This window comes from Prionailurus viverrinus, unplaced genomic scaffold (genome assembly GCF_022837055.1).
Source record: "Prionailurus viverrinus isolate Anna unplaced genomic scaffold, UM_Priviv_1.0 scaffold_35, whole genome shotgun sequence".
Lineage (NCBI taxonomy): Eukaryota > Metazoa > Chordata > Mammalia > Carnivora > Felidae > Prionailurus > Prionailurus viverrinus.
Genome location: NW_025927605.1, coordinates 5,767,372 through 5,785,147, shown reverse-complemented (window position 1 = coordinate 5,785,147; position 17,776 = coordinate 5,767,372). Strand labels below are relative to the sequence as shown.

At 57.6% G+C, this 17,776-nt stretch overlaps 1 protein-coding gene across 8 annotated transcripts in view; it reads right to left on the bottom strand.

Moving 5' to 3' along the window:
• Positions 1-5,270: 5,270 nt before the first annotated feature.
• Positions 5,271-17,776, bottom strand: part of SRCIN1 (SRC kinase signaling inhibitor 1) — a 66,908-nt gene continuing 54,402 nt past the window's right edge. For 6 of the 8 annotated variants that reach the window (XM_047846062.1, XM_047846063.1, XM_047846064.1 and 3 more), the window contains 6 exons: positions 17,169-17,323; positions 16,754-16,906; positions 16,056-16,178; positions 13,323-13,907; positions 12,296-12,442; positions 5,271-6,283 (listed from right to left, as the gene is read on the bottom strand). In XM_047846062.1, coding sequence (XP_047702018.1) covers positions 6,149-6,283; positions 12,296-12,442; positions 13,323-13,907; positions 16,056-16,178; positions 16,754-16,906; positions 17,169-17,323 — 1,298 coding nt within the window. In that variant the 3' untranslated portion in view covers positions 5,271-6,148. The remainder of the gene's footprint in view (positions 6,284-12,295; positions 12,443-13,322; positions 13,908-16,055; positions 16,179-16,753; positions 16,907-17,168; positions 17,324-17,776) is intronic. The other 2 variants (XM_047846069.1, XM_047846070.1) reach the window with 2 other exon arrangements.

The following is a 17,776-nucleotide window of genomic DNA, read 5'->3' as shown; positions in this document are numbered from 1 at the left end:
TGCAGCCTGTTTCAGATTCTGTGTCTCCCTCTCTCTCTGCCCCTCCCCTGTTCATGCTCTGTCTCTCTGTCTCAAAAATAAACGTTGAAAAAAAAATTATACACACAATGGAATATTATTCAGCCATAAAAAAGAATGAAACCTTGCCATTTGCAACAAATGGATGGATCTTGAGGGCATTAGACAAATACTATACGAGTGCACTTATATGTGAAATCTAAGCAACAAAAAAACCCCTCAGTTAGGTGTCCAACTTCAGCTCAGGTCATGATCTCACCATTCCCAAGTTCGAGCCCCACGTTAGGCTCTGTGCTGACAACTCAGAGACTGGAGCCTGTTTCAGATTCTCTCTCTCTCTCCCCCACTTGTGCTCTCTCTCTCTCAAAAATAAATAAACATTAAAAAACATTAAAAAAAAAAAACCCAACCAAACAAAAAACAAGCTCATAGGTACATTTCATAGCTACAAAGGCGCTGATACTCAGTTTCCCTTCCCTCAGCCAGAGATTTGTTAGCTTGAGTCCAGGCTGGCTTCACACCCCGGCCAGATGGCTCTGCACTTACCCCTGCCCCTCGCCCGCCATCTTTTCTTGGCATCGCAGCCAGAGGTAACTTCTGAGATAGGGTCAGGTCATGTCAATGTCTGATCGGTTAAAAGCGTCTGGCTTTTAAAAGCGTCTGATCGGTTTCCGTGGCTCTGAGATGAAATCCACCTTCCTTAGCACATCCCGCAGGATGCGGCTCCTATGACGGGGTTTCTGCCCACCGCTCTGACCTCATGGCGTGCACCCTTTCCCCTCCTCACTCTACTTAGGGTTCCATCCATGTTCCAGACCCCACAGATTACTTCCTACCTCAGGGCCTTCTGCCTGGGGCACTTCCACCACCAGCTGCCACATACCCAGGCATCACTTTTTAAATTATTATGTTTATATATTTATTTTTCAAGGGAGAGAGAGAGAGAGAGAGAGAGAGAAAGCTGGGGAGGGGCTGAGAGCGAGCGCGAGAGAGAAATCTCAAGCCGGCTCCATGCGGTCCGCGCAGAGCCCAGTGTAGGGCTTGAACTCACAAACTGTGAGATCGTGACCCGAACCGAAACCAAGAGTCGGACGCTCAACGGACTGAGCCGCCCACAGTCGTCATTCTTAAGGTCACCACTCGAATGTGACCTCAGAGCTGGTCACCCTGTCTGAGTGGTCCCCCTCACTGTCACAACCTGTTTCCCTACGGCACTACTCACCGTCTGTCACGATTCTGCTCGGTATCTGCGTTCGTGTATTTTGGCGGGCTCCCCTCCTAAATGCTGCGCCCCAGTCCCAGTGAGGAAGGGACGAACAGCACCGGCAAGCAGACATGCGGGAGGTGTTTGAAGGATGGATGAGGCGCCCGGCATAATTCCTGGCATGCAGTTGATGGTCCCGTTTGTTACTTGATCTTGACCCGTGAGTGAGTGGGGTGATTCTCGGAGATGAGGGGGGCTTTTGGCTACTTTCCCAGCTTTCTGGACATAGGATGCGGGAGGGAAGGCAAGACGTGCTGACGCTTTAAGAAGGACATAAGGGATGAGGTCTGGCCATCGGAGGGTCTGAAGGGCCACTCAGCCGGGGGGTGACCCATGGAGTCCAGACAGTGAGCCGGCCTCAACTTCTGTCCCCAAAGACGTTATTGGCCTTTAGGAGAAGACTGGGGTCCAGCGAGGCCTGGGAGAGTGTTGCTCCAGGACACTGTCATCAGCTCAGGGGATAGAAAGCCCGACGAGCGTCAGGGAGGTATAGGACACACAGTAATACCCCAGGCCTCAGTCAAGCAGGAGAGTGCCTAGAAGGACAGCCTCAAGGACCCCTTAGCACACGCTGGAACCATGGCACAGCCTTCAGAATTCCTGGAAAACCTGGAAAACCCTATCAGGACATCTGGCCCACTCACCGGCGGGACAGGCGGGACTCTGATGTGGTTAACCTGGAAGGTTCAGGCAACTTGCTGGCTACAGGGTCAGGGCCCAGGACCCCCATCCAGCCAGAATCGAGGGTAAATCTCCTCTCAGGGGTCTTGACGACACCAGTCTCAAACGACACCACGGGGTTAAGTGGGGTCGGCAGGCCTTTGAGAAGGAGAAAGCAGAAATGCACCGTGATTGGGACTGAGACTAGATCTTCAGACAAGTTGTTTTTCGAACTGTGTGGGTCTTGACCCATTAGCGAGTCATGAAGTCGATTCCGTGGTTTGGGACCAAAACGTTTAGGATTTAGCAGGAAATAGCAGAGTGCGTTGTATACAGTAAGTGGTGTTTCAGTGAATGCGTGTGTACACATCTACATCATAAAGATGCAAAATGTATTTCTTGCTGTTGGTTTTGTTTTGTTTTGTTTTGTTTAAGTTTGAAAGCTGCCATTGAAAGGGTGGTTGACATGCTGAAGGATCATCCCACCCAAAGGGCAGGAGGCCAGGCCCCAACACAGGGAGGTAATCAGACCCTACTTGGTGTGGCGGGGAACAGCACTGGGTTTGGGGGCAGGCAGAGCTGGATTCGAATTCTGACTCTGCATCTTACTAGTGGTATGACTCCAGGCAAGTCACCTCCCGTCTCTGGCTCTGTGGTCTCAGGTGTAAGAGATGCCCGTGGCTACCTCACCGAGGGCGGTGACGCGAGTCAGCGGTGTTCTTCTCCCGTGTCCATGATGTGGGTTCTCATGGGCCTGTGGGACGGCGACAGCCCCAAGGGTCCCTGTTCCTGCCCCCTCCTCTTTCAATGCTGCAGGGCAGTTACCTGCCAGATTCCCCATCTCTGCCCCATCCATCCCAACACCTTCCAGGGTGAAGGTGAGAAATAATGAGACAGCAGCCTATAGAAAGGAGATCCAGGAGAGGAAAAAGAAACAAGTTTTATTTAAGCCCCAAACACTCGGCTAGAAAAACCGGAAAGGAAAGAGAGCAGGGAGGTGAGGAGAAGAAAAAGGACATTAAAAAAGAGAGACAGAGAAAACACAGCAATCCTTTTCCGTTTAGAAATTGTCAAGTTACACTGACAGAGGTCACAGAATATCCACAGAAGCCATCACTGCTACACCAACACGGGCCCTACGGGGTGGACGGGGCGGGGGTGCGGAGCCGGGGCTCAGCCTGGGGTGGGGGTGGGGCCTCACCTGGACCCCCTCTCAGAGCCGCGGGCCGGAGGCTCCTGGGGAAACAGCATATTGTGGAAGGGCGGGAAAGGAACCCCCCCATGCGAGTAACACAGCACAGTGGGTGGGGGCGGGGGGACCAGGTACAGGGACCCCCCCGGACGTCTTAGTTTTCTCTTGGTCAAGCACACACTGATGGACAGAGCAGCGAGGCGCATGCAGCTGGGGGGCATTGACGTGCTGCGGGCTTGCAGAGGGCCAGGGGCTAGGGGCTTGGGAGGGGAGCCAAAGCGAGCGGTGCAGGGCCGATGGAACACACACGCAGGCATTCCCACGCGCCTGAGTCTCCACACCTGTGCACACGCACACGCCCGCACACAGTCACATGCACCTTCACGTACACCCCTGTCCACGCGTATGTGGCCCGCACACATACGAGTCTCTCACAGTCACGCGTGTCTGCACACACACACTACACGCCTTCTCATGCGCGAAGCTCCCTGGACTGACATGCAGGGGGGGCACGTGCCGACGCCCCAGCAGGGTACATGCACTTAGTGCGCATGCCTCCCCGCACACCCGCGTAGAAGGTCACGCCTGTGCACACACATGCTTCCCTCCACACATGGGTAAGTGGACCTGTGCCAGTGCGCGCGCGCGCACACACACACACACACACACACACAGGCTGCGCACAACTCCACACAAACGCCTCTCAGCCCGGAAATGTGCAGGAACCAAAGGGAAAGAAAGATGCAAATCCCACTGGGCTCTCCGTGAGTGGGTGGGGTGGGGCCCACGGCTCCCTCCATCTGCCCCTCGTGGATGGACACCTCCTCCTCCCCCCACAAAGGGACGTTCAACTCAGGACAAAGACGGTGGGGCACACGTTCAGGTCACAGGGCCGAGGGTGGGAGGTGGGGGCAAGCGAAAAGTAGCAAGCAAAGAGTCATGGAGTGGAGGGAGGAGGGGGCACCACTCCCCCCTCCCCTCCCAGTCAGGGGGTCTCTGTACAGCCAAATCAAAGCAAACCATTTCACTGGACCACAGAAGCCAGGCCGATGTGCCCATCCTCCAGCCCCCCTCCCCCGCCGAAACAGCGGCCAGGGAGAGAGCGCCGTGGTTTTTTTTTTTCTTTTTTTTTTTAAATATTTATATATATTTATATTACGTATATTTTATATATATAATATGTAAATATATTTTTAAAACAATATAAAATGTTAAGACACTTCACTTAAATGTAAAGAGTTGCCTGCAATTAAAAGTAATTGCATCATTTATGAGGTCCTTTTTTTTTTTCTATTTTCCAAGGGTTTTTTTTTTTTTCCAGGAGGGATTTTTTTTTCCTCTTCTTTTGTTATTTTTCAAAAAGGCTTGCTTGCCTTTGTACAAAAATGATCCAAAGCTAGAAAACAAGGATGAACCACCAACAACAAAAAAAAAACCAAAACCAAAACCAAAAGAAATGAAGAACCACAACCCTGGTTGCCCCTCCCTCCCCAGCCCTCAACAGCTCCCCTGGCTCTCCCCAGGCACTGACCTTCCAGCCAGGCCCCAGGGACTAGGGGGTTCTGCCCCTTCAATGGCTCCTTCTTTCTGTGCTTACTTGGGGAGGCTAACTCCAAAGTCTCCCCTGTGCTTACCCCACTTTGTGCTCCAAATAAGAATCCTACTCCCTGGGGACCCTCCTTGCACCACCCCCCCACTCGTGTAACCCCCTTGCTGGCCCCTCACTGTGCCCTTGGGTGGCCTGGGGCTGAGAACCAAAATTGGTCTTTCTCTCCTCCTCTCAGGACCTGGCCTAAAGCTACACAGGCATCCACAGGTCGGTTTAGGGGCGCTGGCTGGCAGGTCAGGCCTCAGGGACCCTCAAGGAACTCACCAAGGGTCACCAGCTCCCCGCTGAAAAAATCACATCGCATCCCTTCCCTGAAAACCCTCATTATCTCAAAGAAGATGGCTGAAGGTCATGTCACTTGACCTTTGGGTCAGAGCTGTCCTTACCGCCCCCCCCCCCATCAGACCCTCTCTATTCCCCCCACTTCCCTCACAACCAGCCCCTTCCCACCCTCCAGGTCCCCAAATCTAGTTTTCTAGGCCCTTCATTCTTGCCCACCCTACCCCCGTTAAATAAGTTAATGTCATTTAAAGTGCTAAATTAGGAAACTGAAAGTACCAAATACCCCTCCTCGGGGCTGCCCTCTTCCAAGGCAGTGACCCCCTGAGGGTCAGGCTGTCTGCTCAACCCGCCACCCACAACCAACCGTCCAGCAGGGCCCCCTCCTCGCTCGGCACGGGCCAGGCGGCTCCTCACCACAAACAAGAAGGGAGTCCCAGGAAGCCAACTCGTCTCCACAGACACGGACACGCAGATTCAAAGGCCTCATACCGGCCCCTCCACCCCTGCCCCACCCATCATGACTCCAGGAGCAGAAGGGAGCGGAGTGGAGTTCAGTCCTGTTGAGGCCGGCAGGTGGGGCACCTCCAGGGCTAGAGTCTCCCTGCGTCCTGGCTGCCGGCCTGATAGTGGGGGTTGGTCCAACGTCCAGGTTTTCCTCCAGGGAGGTTTCCGAGGAAGGGGAGAGGGGTGTCCCGCCGCTCCAAGTCTCCGTGGCTCAGAGTTTGGTTGGAGTGCTCTCAGGAAGGGAGCGTAGGGTGCAGAAACGTGGGGATGGACTTGGGAGGAAGCGTGGGTAAAGAGAAAATGGAGCAAGGATGACAGGAGGCAGGCCAGAAACAGGAAATCAAGGGAAGGTGGTGTGTTTTGGTTTTTAGTTTTACTGTTTTACTTAAAAAAAAAAAAAAAAAAAAAAAGGTAATTAAAAGTGAGTCGTTTAAAAAACCAAAAACACCAACAAGGGGATGGGTGCAGAGAGCGGAGGAGGGCCACACCCGCGGCAAACCCTTCAGAGGGTCCAGAGAATGGGGTGGGGGTAGGGTGGAGATGAGAGGAAGGTGAGCGGGGAGAGAAGTGACAGGGGTGAGGAGGGGGGACAGGCTGAGGTGGAGGTGGGAGGGGGCTTCTAGAAGGAGATGGAAGAATTCCTCGCCCCAAAGGAAGTCAATACAGGGATAGAGGTTCTGGAAGCCGCGGGCTTTTCTGAGACTGGGCTTGAGGTCTCATTCGACCCGCTCATCTCTTTAGATGGTTTAGTGGCCTGGAACAAAAACAGGGGTCAGGGGGTCAGAGAGAGGAATGGAGAGCCTTCATGCTGGTCCCCAGCTGAAGTTCTTAAAAATGAAAAACCTCCACAAATCCAAGAGAACATTAACTGCAAAAGGAAGAAGCCAGAGGGGCATCTGGAGAGAGTCATCCCCTGGGATGGGGAGGAAGGGGCCACAGTGGGGGACAGAACAGGGTAGGGGGGTGGGGACAGAGTTGGACCCAAAGGCCTAGGGACCAGGGTTACTTAGGGGAAAGAGAGAAGGAGGAGGAGAGAGACCAGAGAAACACAGGGGAGACCACACCAAGGACAGGTGGACAGGGAGGTGGGAGTGGGGAGGACAGGAGAGGGAGGAAGGTGTGAGAGGTTGGCCGCCACAGGGGTGCGGGCAGAGAGACTAGAGGCCCAGGCTGGGAGTCGGTGGGGTGTTAGTCTCAACGGGCCAGCAGCCCCACAGGGCCCCTTCTGGCTTGTGCAGGAGGCTGCTACTAAGCAGAAGGTCTTATGGGGACAACTAAGGGGCAAGCTTGTCCTCCCTGGGGGAGCACTTCTCTAAAGAACCCCCCCAATCCCTCCCACCGCAAGCTGGAAGAAAAGGCATTCACTGCCTCCAGCCTCTGACCCAAGGCAGGAAGCCCCACTGCATCCCCTACAAGTGCTCCTCCAGCCTTCAGCCTTGTGGGTTGTGGGTTATGGGAGGTCACTCCCCCATGAAGTGTCTGCCCTCACTGGTCAGCTCTGATAATTAGAAAGAGCCACGCCTCCTCCCGCCTCTGGCGGACTCCCTGTGTCCCTATTGGGTCTGGATCTTTGTATGGTTCCAGAGCCACCTGCATCACCTCCAGAGGATGATGTGTCACAGATGCAGATTTCGGGGCCCCTGCTCCAGAACCTACCTCTGGCTCAGGCTCGGGAATCTGCATTTTAGGCCGGCACCCTAGGTGACCCTGCTGCACACGACCTTAAGGGCCACTGGGACAGGGCTCCGCAGACCGGGTTTCTCTCTGTGGTTGTAGTCGTCCACCCCTCCCCACCCCCCCCCCACCCCCCCGCAAAGCCACTAGTATGATAAACAAATAGCACTGATAAAAAAAAAAAAAAAAAAAAAAAAAAGAAGGAAGGAAGGAAGCGGAAGGAAACAGAGTGCTGTGGCACATCACTAGAGACTTCCCACAGCCTCGGTCTGGGCAAGGTCACTCCATTTCCCACCCACCTACACTACCACCCGCCGCTGGGTGGGCTTTAGCAGATGCCTCCCGGTAGGGAAGGCAGAGAGCGCCTCCAGCACCAGCAAGGGCAACGAGAAGATCTCAGGCAGCCTGACTGGCTGACCGTGAACCTGCCCTTGCTGTTGATGATCACCATTTCTTTTTCCACACGTGCAGTGATTCATCTGGGTTTTGCGCATCGCACAAGTCGTCTGCAGTCTGCATTTTCCCTTTATGAAAATCAAGGCAAGGGTCTCCCGTCGGGGCCTCCTAACCCCTCCCCCTTTACCGTAGCTCTTCTGTTTGGACTCAAAGAGGTTCCAGGGCTGCAGCCACAAGATCTTTCCGTTCACTCAGTCCTTTGACCGAGGGCCATGTGCCAGGCATGGCCCCTGCTCACGGGGTCCTGGTACCTGGGCCCGGACGCAGGCTCATTCCAAGGCAACCTAGAGCTGTCTCACTCCGGGTCACTAGCCTTGGGCTCCAGTCCTGCCCCTCCCCTCCCACCCTTTCTCATTCAAAGTTGTTTCTCCCAAAGCCGGGTGGGAGGGGAGCCCCCTGTGTCCCCTCACATCTCACCGTGTCCCCAAGCTGGCTGCTGATTCCCTCCGGGCTGTCCTCTTTGTTCTCAACCCATCTCTCTAGTTAAAAGCTTTTTCTCTTCCTTCCCTTTAGCGTTTGTCAAGAGCCCTGGTCCATTCTGAGCTTTGGTCTTTGGAATATCTGCCTTCCAGCTTGTACAGCCACCTGACTCCTCTATTCACTCCGGTGACATGTCCTCACCCAGGCGAGGGCCCCTTCCTCCCACAGCCAGCGCAAGGCCTGTAAATGGCCTGTGTGGACACCCCCGCTCCTTCTTCATGGAGACCAAGATCGCTTGTAGCTGCTCTTGGAGCACTTGTTTATAAAGCCCTATCAGCCATCCCTCCCTTCTAGGAGACTGGCCGTGGCGACATCTAAAGTCCCCGCTCCTGAAGCTGAGGGAGCATGCCCCCTGTGCCCAATGCTCCTGTCCCCGTGCAGCTCACTTCTCAGGTAACACAGCAGTTGTCTCTCAAGTTTTCTATCCCTTCATTTCACCAACCAGTCTTCCCCTGTCACTTCCAATTGTGTCTGGAGAAACAGAGCTCTGTCACCTTTGCGGCAAGGCAGAAACCTTCAGCTTTCAGCTGGGAGGAGACCAGAGCCATTAGCTGGGCCCAGAGGGCTGAGCCCTGCAGCCCTCCTCCTCCCGTGGGTCAGAGTCTAGCACCCGCTCCACGCCCTGAGCGTGCTGGCCTGCAGCTCCTCGCTAGGTCACGGATCTCCGCACAGGCACAGACCATCTCATGTCGGCAGACCCTGCTGGCTGGTGCCTCCTCCAGGGTCACTTCCTCCCAGGCCCACACGCCCTCCCTCCTCGCTGATGAAATCCTGCCTGAATCAGGCCTCCATCTATCAGGAAACGTGGGCCTTTCCCTCAGCCCAGGTGGGGTGGGTCCTAAGCAATCTACACATTTGGAACAATTCTGTTCTCCTGGCCAGTGACCGATTCGGAAACGGGCAATGAGAAGAGAGGGGAGGTCAGCTGGGGGCTCCTGGGTAGGTTCTCCTCCTCCTAAACAGATCTGTGTGCCTAGAACCCCTGAGAGCGAAGGCAGCCAATGCAGGGGGCAGGGAGGCAGGACCACCTGGGGGGTTATAGCAGGTGTTCAACTGATCTCTCAGGCCCTAGCAGAAGAGGGGGTGTCCACGATTTCCCATCTGCACCAGGCCTTGGATCCGCACGCCCCTGGAAATCTGGCTACCATCCCACCCCTGCATCTTGAGCACAACATCCAAGAGCTTTTTCCTCAACTGTTTCCTCTGCTTTCTCGGTAGGATTAAGGCATTGTTGCAACCCCATCTTGGAACTCTCTTCCCCCTAGTTTTGGTGTCTCTAGTCCTGGCGCTTTTATTCTCCTTCCCCTTGTCGTTGTCAAAGGCAGCTTTGAGCCCCAAATGTTAGAACCACATGATAGGAGAAAGGTCGCTGCCTGGCCCTTGGCACTGACAAACGTCCAGGGCAGTGGAGGATTGTGGGGACTCTCCTGAGCAGAGCACCATGGGGGCTCTCACAGTTCTTTCCCACACCAGGTATTATGTGACCTCAGAACCCTGCTGCTGGGTTTCTGTCCCCATTGTACAGATGAGGGAGGAGCCTGCAGAAGGCCGAGGACTTTGACCAAGTTCACAGCCTGGGCCCATACGGAGCGGTGTCTGGGCCCGGAGGACACTGACCCAGTGTGGCTGGAGCAAATCTAGGGTGTGGGTGGAGGGTGTCAGGAGAACCAGGAGGAAGGAACCCAGGCTGGTCACAAAGCACCCTGGGTGATGTTCTCACCCGGCAGGGAGCAGTGGGCATGGGCTTGGAGTTGGGGGAATGACATAATCGATAATTTGCATTTTGCAAATATCCCTCCCCAGCCCACAGGTCTGGGAAAATAGGCTAGAGGTGACAGAAATCACAGGGAGACCTTAGAAGGGCATGCATTTAGGTAGTGAGGCATAGGATGATTTTTTTCCCCTGCTGCTTTAAGAAATGCCCACAAGGAACATATATCGCTTTATTAGGGAGAAGGTGCTTTTTTAAAGAAAGGCTCCTAGACAGTGCGAGTGAGAGGGATGGCTAGGCCTGTGGTCCTGGTGGGGAGAGAACCATGGACAGTAGGTGGTGAGGGAGGAAGGAGGAACCACCGAGACTCCCCAGCGTGGTGGATGCCCCGGGGAGGGAGGGTGACATTTTCTAATGGGCAGGCTTGGGCTCAGAACAGAGACTCCGGCCAGGGACAGAGGGTGCCAGGGGGAGGTGTGTGTGGTATGAAGAGCTAAGAGGCCCAGGAGGAAGTGGGGCCCAGCGAAGTGAAGAGGCAGAGGAGAAACGCCCAGAAAGGAGTCAGGAGGGTCAGGGTGAGGGCTGACAAGGGAGGAGAGGATAGCAAGGAACGGAGGGTCTACACACAGCTCCCCCGTGTGTGTGTGTGTGTGTGTGTGTGCGCGCGCACTCGTGTGTATGTGGGGGGGCAGGGTCTATACCGCACATCCTGCGGACAGGGGAGTAGGGCATGGGAGGAAGAGAAAGTCTGGGGGCCACTGGAGACCTAGCCCAGCCCTGGGTTGAGGCTGGAGGGAAGGTGCGGTGGGCTGGGAACTGAATGGAGGAGAGGGCGTAGAGGCCACAGAGGGGACAAGGGGGCAGGAGAGAGGAGCTGGGTGCCTGGAGCGGGGGAAGTCAGGGAGAGAGATGACAGAGCAGAGTTGTAGCCCAGCAAGGTGCCCACTGAAGAGGCCGAAGGCAAGGTATGTGGGGGAGGGGCCTCACACAGCCTGGATGTTGTCCTGCTCTTTTTGCCAGCGGCCTGACCTCGGGCAAAGCCTCAGTTTCCCCATCTAACAAAGGGGGATCAGGAGGATGTTCCTCGGACTGGTGTGGTGAATGTGAAACGATATAATGTGTGAGCCTGGCACAAGTGAGCAAATGTCAGCTGCTGTTGTGGACACGAAGGAGGGACCGGCCCGGACAGGACGAGGGGAACTCGTGCACTGTGGTGGCAGGACGAAGAGCTGGGGGTGGGATTTGCAGGACGTGTCTGGGGACCCATGAGGAAGATGGCGGGCCAGCAGGGAGCTAGTGAGGAGAGCTGGTCGGGGGCGGGTGGGGCCTGGGTGGCCCGTCTCCAGGGGTCTCTCCAGGGAACCAGCAGACAGGGAGGCAGGGCCTTGCGTGCCCAGGGCCGTCCCAGGGCCATGTGGTAGAAAGGGCTTTGCGATTCCTGGGTCCCATCCTGGCTCTGCCCCTTTCCTTCTCTGAGCTGTCCCTTCATCTGTAAAGAAGGTAGCTGGACTTGCCATCTCTAACCTCCTGCCTCGGAGCCCAGAACCTTCTTCAGGTCACAGTATGTGGACATTTTATAGCACCCACTCCCACCCCAGCACCCAGAATGGGCCTGGCACACAGCAGGTGCTCAGAAATGCTACTGAACCAAATGAGCACGCTAAAGGTCTCTCAATATCTAGGCCCAGGGACCACCCTGCACCTTCTGACCAGGCCACACGGCAGGCCAAAGGGCAGAAACACCCACAGGTGAGGCTGTCAATTCCATACACCTGCCCCCAAGCCCGCTGACTAAATCTGAAAGAGGTGACAGCAGCCCTGTCATTCCCAGCCCACCTGGGGGCCACATCTCCCCCTCCCCACTGACGTCAGTGGAACCCACCAAAGCCCAAACACAAGACTGAAAAGCAGATGCAGAATTGGTCTCTCCCTCAGGCGGGAGACGGCCCAAAATCCAAGAGGGAGGCCAAGAGGAGAGTGGGGAGGACCCGACCCCCGCGAGAGGGGGGCTGAGAGCAGGGAGAGGAAGCGGAGCAGAAGCAGGAGGACAAAGGGACACGGCAGCCCGCCCCCACACCCCAGGGCAGGCCCGGCCTTGGAAGGGCCTCAGGCATCGGGCCAGTGGGGACATGAGTCCTCCGGCTCCCCCTCCTCCAGGAGCAGCCGGGGAGAGACCTTCTCGGCTCCCAGTGAGGGTCTCCTAAAAGGAGAGTGGCCTGGTTAAACATGTATGTTGTAGAGCAGCTCCAGAGAGCCAGGGTTGACGGGAGGAGGGAAAAGATGGCTCACGGAACTGGTGGGGCCGTGCTGGCAGGGAGGAGGTCTCCGGGCAGCTGGCAGGAGATGCCCAGCTCACAGCAGGAGCACACAGCACTGCGGGGGGGGGGGGGGGGGGGGGGAGGGGCCAGGACGGGCCAAGCCCCACCCCACAGCGCCCACACCTACCTGCTGCTGGGCCTGGATCCTCATGTACTCGGCCCTCTGCTTGCCATGCTTGCCTTTGTCGGGGCTGCCTGCCTGGCCCTGGACTGCCTTCAGCCGAGAGGCCCCTGGAGTCACCACCTTCATGGGTGGCACACTGCCACCACCACTCTGCAGGAAGAGGAACAGGGTGGGGGTTGGAGGCGGGATCATTCCGGAATCCTAGGCGCTGGGTGACCTGATCTCTGGGGCTGGGCTGGGACCTCCTCGGTGGGCCCTTGGCAACTGGAGACCTTTGGACCTCCCGGGCCCCACATCCCAGTCCAGGACCCAGGTCCACTCTCTGAGGCCAGGTTTAAGGCCTCCCTGCAGAAGAGGGGACAGGGGCCTCCCAGCCAGGTTCCCAACAGCTCCCCAGGGAGGGCTCTTTGGTGGTTTCCTTGAGTAACCCAGGGGTAGCAGGTACTCTCCCGGGGAAGCCACTTCCAAAGTGAGAGTCCTTGCCATCACCCCCACTGCTGGGTCTGGCAGAGCATGCCTGAGATTTGAGGCGGGGTCTTTATAATAGCAGACAGAGTCAGATTAGCAGCCCCAGACCTATGTCTTCCTCTGAACGGGAGAATGGGGGTGAAGTCTCCCTAGAGATGGACAAGCCCAGCTCCTTTGAACCACCCCAGGGAGTCAGAGGCGCAGACAGAGAAACAACAGAGGCAAAGAGAGTCAGACAGGAGAGGGGGAGGGGAGCGTGGGGATGGAAAAGGAGGAGAGAACTTTATTTGTTGGTTTATAGATACAGAGCAGAGGGGAGAGGACCCGGTCCCTGCCAGGGCTGGCTGGGCTGATCCCTGGGTAGGCCAGCTTCCCAGCCTCCCAGGCTCTGCCTGCAAACCCCATATGGCACCGGGCTCTCAGGAGGCTGGCAGGGGCTGAGAAAAGGCCAGTGGGAGGAGGGGGCTGGTGTGGTGCCCCTGTAGCCCTCCCACTCTGCAGCTCTGAGGACAGAGTCTAGAGCATGAAGGCAGGGGGAGAGGCTAGGGGAGGAGGCAGCCACCTGGGGACCGGGTGGCAGGGGTGGGGGGCTGCCAGGGGGCCCCATGGCGAGGGCTGCGCCCATCTGGCTCAGAGTGGCTTCCAGCTCCCGGAGTGTCTCCTCCAGGCTGTCCATCCGCTGGGTGGTGGCGCCTCTCACTGTGCAGCCCAGGCCGGCAGCGGGCTGGCCCCTGGGCTCCCCACTGCTGGGTTGGACATCCTGTCCCGTGTCCTTGGGGGTCTCCTCTGGGTGGCTGTCAGCAGTGGAGGGCTCCAGAGTCCCGTCAGGGGCTGGTCCCCAAGAACAGGGGACGCCGGCTCCTCCCTCCTCTGCGATGCAGCTCCTCGTCCCCAGTCTCTTCTGAGCCGCCCCGTCCTTCTCAGGCGCCAAGCTGCTCCTGGGCTGGGCAGCCTTGGTCACTATCTCTGGCAGGGCCCGTGCACCATCCCAGCCCCTCCCACTGCCAGCCAGGGTCCGGGGTCGCGGGGTGGGGGCTGTCCTGTGACCGGGTTCCTCAGGTCTGGCCTCCGGTGGGGAGGGAGCGTTGGGGGTACACTCCGTCAAGATGATCTGGGGGACGCAGAAAGCCCTGGGACTTGGGGCAGCCTGGAGGGAGAAGAAAGATGAGGGAGACTATGATCCCTGCAAACCAAACACCCTGAGCTGGGATGGTGCGGGCGGGGGGGGGGGGGGGGGTCAGACGCGGGTGAGCCCAGCCCGTTCCTTTCACAGATGGGGAAACTGAGGCAGGGGAGGGTGGTGACTGAGTTCGCTCAACAAGTCAGAGGCAAGGCTGGGACTAGAACTCGGGCCTCTTCCGACCCCACACTGTGGTCTCCCACTTGCTGGCAGAGACGCTGGTTTATCGGGAAGCACAGACACAGGGTTGCCTCTCCCTGCCCACGTTAAACTCCGGGAGCAGGTCCCATGGGTCCTCCCATGAGTTTGCCCATCTGTACGATGAGGTAACAAGAGCAGAGAGGTGGTGGAAAATTAAGTGAGCTCACAAGAGCGTGTGCTTAGAACAGCGTCAGCACTTGGCAAATATTAGCTATTTGTTGAATTGACCTGGCCTCAAAGGGTGGGGCTGTCACCCTAATCTCAGGCCAGAGACTCCTGGCCCCGTCACCCTTTACTTTTGGAGCTTTCTCCAAGGGCTTCACAGCCACAAGGGGAGGGGCTCAGCCAAATTCTTCTTTGGCACGAAATGGCTACTGCTCCTGTGGTCCTCACTTTACAGATGAGGACATTGAGGGTGGGTGTCCTGAGATCCACCCAAGGTCACTTACCCCCAGCTAGTTAGTGGCAGAGCCAGGATTTGAACCCAGGCAGTCTGACTCCAAGTCCAGTGCTCTTTCCACCAAAAGGAGCCATGGGGATATTCCAGGGGGGCAGCAGGGACCTCAAGCCTCCCTCCCCCAAGGCAACCCACCCAGCCTTGCCACCTGCTTACCTGGAGGTGGCGGGGTGCAGGCTGGGAAGACAGAGAGGCGACCCATGCCTGCCCGGCTCCACTGCTCGATGGCGCCACAGGATGCAGAGGGGAAGCCAGCCCAAAAGGCCAGCAGGGGGGCTTTGCCCACTGGACCCCTTCAGGATTAGCTCCCAAAGGCCAGAAAGAGGAAGGAGCGGCTGGGTGCAGTGGGCCAAAGTGCCAAGGGCATGGCCAGTCCATGGGGCACCCCTTCCGTACTGCTCATCCCCAGATGGCTCCTTAGACTGCTCTGTGCCCATCCTTTGCCCGGCAGACAGTTCTGTCCACCTGTTTAGTGCCTGTCTGCTCCCCCTGGCCAGGGAGCCAAAGCACCACAAGCTTCAAGCCTCAAGCCAGGCCAGAAATCAGGTACGAGACAGCGTGGAGCCCACTGTGGGCCAGAGAGAACCAGACAAGGTAGGTGAGCATGTGTGTGCATAGGAGGCCGCCCTCTCCCCAGAGCAGAGGCCCTCCTGCCCCAACCTGACTGGGAAGAGGGAGAGATTCCCAGGCCGCCTTCCCCAGGTCCCCCTCCCCAAGCACAATCCCCTGGGAGGGGGGTGCAGACAGCGGGTCTACCCCCAAATTCCCAAGAAAGAATAAAGAGAGAATAAGTGTAGCAGGACAGCAGCAAGGACTGAAGTTAGAGAGAAGGAAGAACTTCCCAATGCTAAGAGACAAAACCAGCAGCTGAGGAAGGGCATAGGCTGCTTCTACTCCAAGTTCCCTGACCACTGGGGCCATGGGATAGAAGGAGGCTATCAGTGAGCCTTTCTCCTGGTCCCCGGTGCAAGGCATAGATTCTAGGGGGGGAAACGGAGCCCCCACCTGGCACCAGCAGCAGAGGAGAGGAGTCAGGTGCAGGGACTAGGCAAGGGCTCAGGACAAAGTCAGATTCTGAGTTGGACCTAAAGTCATGTAGTGAGCAAGATCCAAGCTCCCATCTTGGACCAAGACAAAACCCAGGCTCTGGGTCAGATCTGAACTCTGGCTGCGGATTGGAACAAAATACCCAACTCAGAATCAAGCCTGTAAGAAAATGCAGACACAAGGCGCCACCAGGTACCAGACTGCTAGAGTCTCGAAGAGGGAGGGAGAGAAGGGTTACGCGCCTGTCCTTGTGGCAGGGCAGGGGTGAGGCCAGGCGGGTGAGGCTGTGGCAGTGGCCAGATGTGGGGACGTGACTGGCGTGTTAGCAGGTTAGCGTGAGAGGTGAGGAGAGGAAGGTGTGGAGGCACAGGCAGAGACAGAGCCGTGAGAGGTGGGGGACAGCCCGTTACCTTCCATGTGGGGCCCTGGGCTGAGCCCCCAGGGGGCCCCAGGTCCTGGGGTGCCAGCAAGGTGGGGATCGGCTGGCGGCGGGGCGTGGGGGGGAGGGAAGACACTGAGCTTCTCTCAAACACCTGAGGAGCAGAAGGTGGGGGCAGGTTTGGAGAAGGGGGCACAAGGATGACAGGGGTGCTGGCCTGTGGCCCACCGGGAGGGACGCCAGCCTTACTCCTCAGCCCCGCACCATGCTCACTGGCCACTCTGCCCGCCATCTTGTCTCCTCCTCCCGAGGCCTAGGTAGTCAGGGTCTCCAGCCACTTGGGGAGAGGGGCTGAGAGCACTTGAGGATGGGTGACTTACGGCACAGGGGGTGCTCAAGGTACGTGGGTATCAGGGTGTTAAAGCACTCTGTTCTCAGAACATTCAGGCCTGGGGGTCTCAGAGCATAGGGGGTCTCGGGGCAGCGGTGCTGGGGGTGGGTTCAGAGACTACCATAAAAAAACCCTCAAACCTGCAAAGAGGGACTTCGGGCCCCCTCCCCCCATTTTACAGCGGTGGCGAAATCGAGGCAAGAAGGAGGGGTCCCGAACAGGCCAGCACTCAGCAGGAGCCCGGAAGCCCAGTCCCCTCCCCAGTGGGGTCAGCTTGGTGGGGAGAGGGAGGAGCCTGGCTCAGGAGGACGCAGGGACCAGGCATGCCCTTGACCCACCTCTAGCTCGGCGATGATGCGGTCCTCGTCGTCCTCATCCTTGATGGCAGAGGCCATGATGGGTGGTGTGGAGGCCGGGCGGGCCACCTCGGACACGGTCCGGCGCAGCTTCACTTGGGGCTTCTGCACCTCCAGTTCCTCGGACTCGGCCTTCTGCAAGGCCCAGGCCCCCGTCAGGACCAGGCTCTGCCCCCCTCCGGCACCAGCTCACCGCACAGGCCCCATCCGGGGGGGCCTTTCCTGCTCCAGCTCCTCATCTGCCGCTTCCTCTGTCCCCTGCCAGAAGCCCCCTTCCCGTGGTGGAAGCCCGAGCCATAAACAGAGTCACCACTGGCCAGCCCCCTCCTTTCCTTCCGCCCCAGAGGGTCTTCAGAGGTCATCTTGGGTATCCCGCTGCCCCGGGTGGGGTTGGTACCTTGATGAAGGCCGAGTCCTTCTTGCTGGTGACCACAACCTCCCCAGTGCGCGTGGTGGTCAGGCCATGGGAGGAGGGGAAGCTCCGGCGGGGAGGGGGCGGCGGGGGCGACTTGGAGGGCTTCTCTGTGCGGTATCGAGGCACCGTCAGCTCATCTGTGGGCAGCCAAGGGGCTGGGGGTCAGGGGACGCTTAACTTTGGAGTCCGTGCACCAAGGGGAGAAACCTTGCTTCCTCCTCCAGGGAGGAGGGGAGAGGAAAGCTCAGGGAGGAGGACACAGGTCCCTCCTTGTTCTCTCTCACTTCCCCGTGAAACCCACTCCCGTCACTCCTCTTAGTGCACTCCCACCCCAGTTACTCAAAGTGCGGTCTGCGGACCAGCAGCACTGGCAGCACCTGGGAGCCTGTTAGAAATGCAGAAGCTCAGGCCTCACCCACAGCTGCTGTATCAGAACCCACATTTTGGCAGCTCTTCCAGCGATTTCGCGCACACATTCAAGTCTGAGAAACGCTGCTCTCGTTCATCTCTTTCCCCCCTGCCCCTCAGCGGCTGCCCTGCACACACCTTCCTCTCTTCTCCATCAAGAGACAGCAGTTACACGTGCAAGA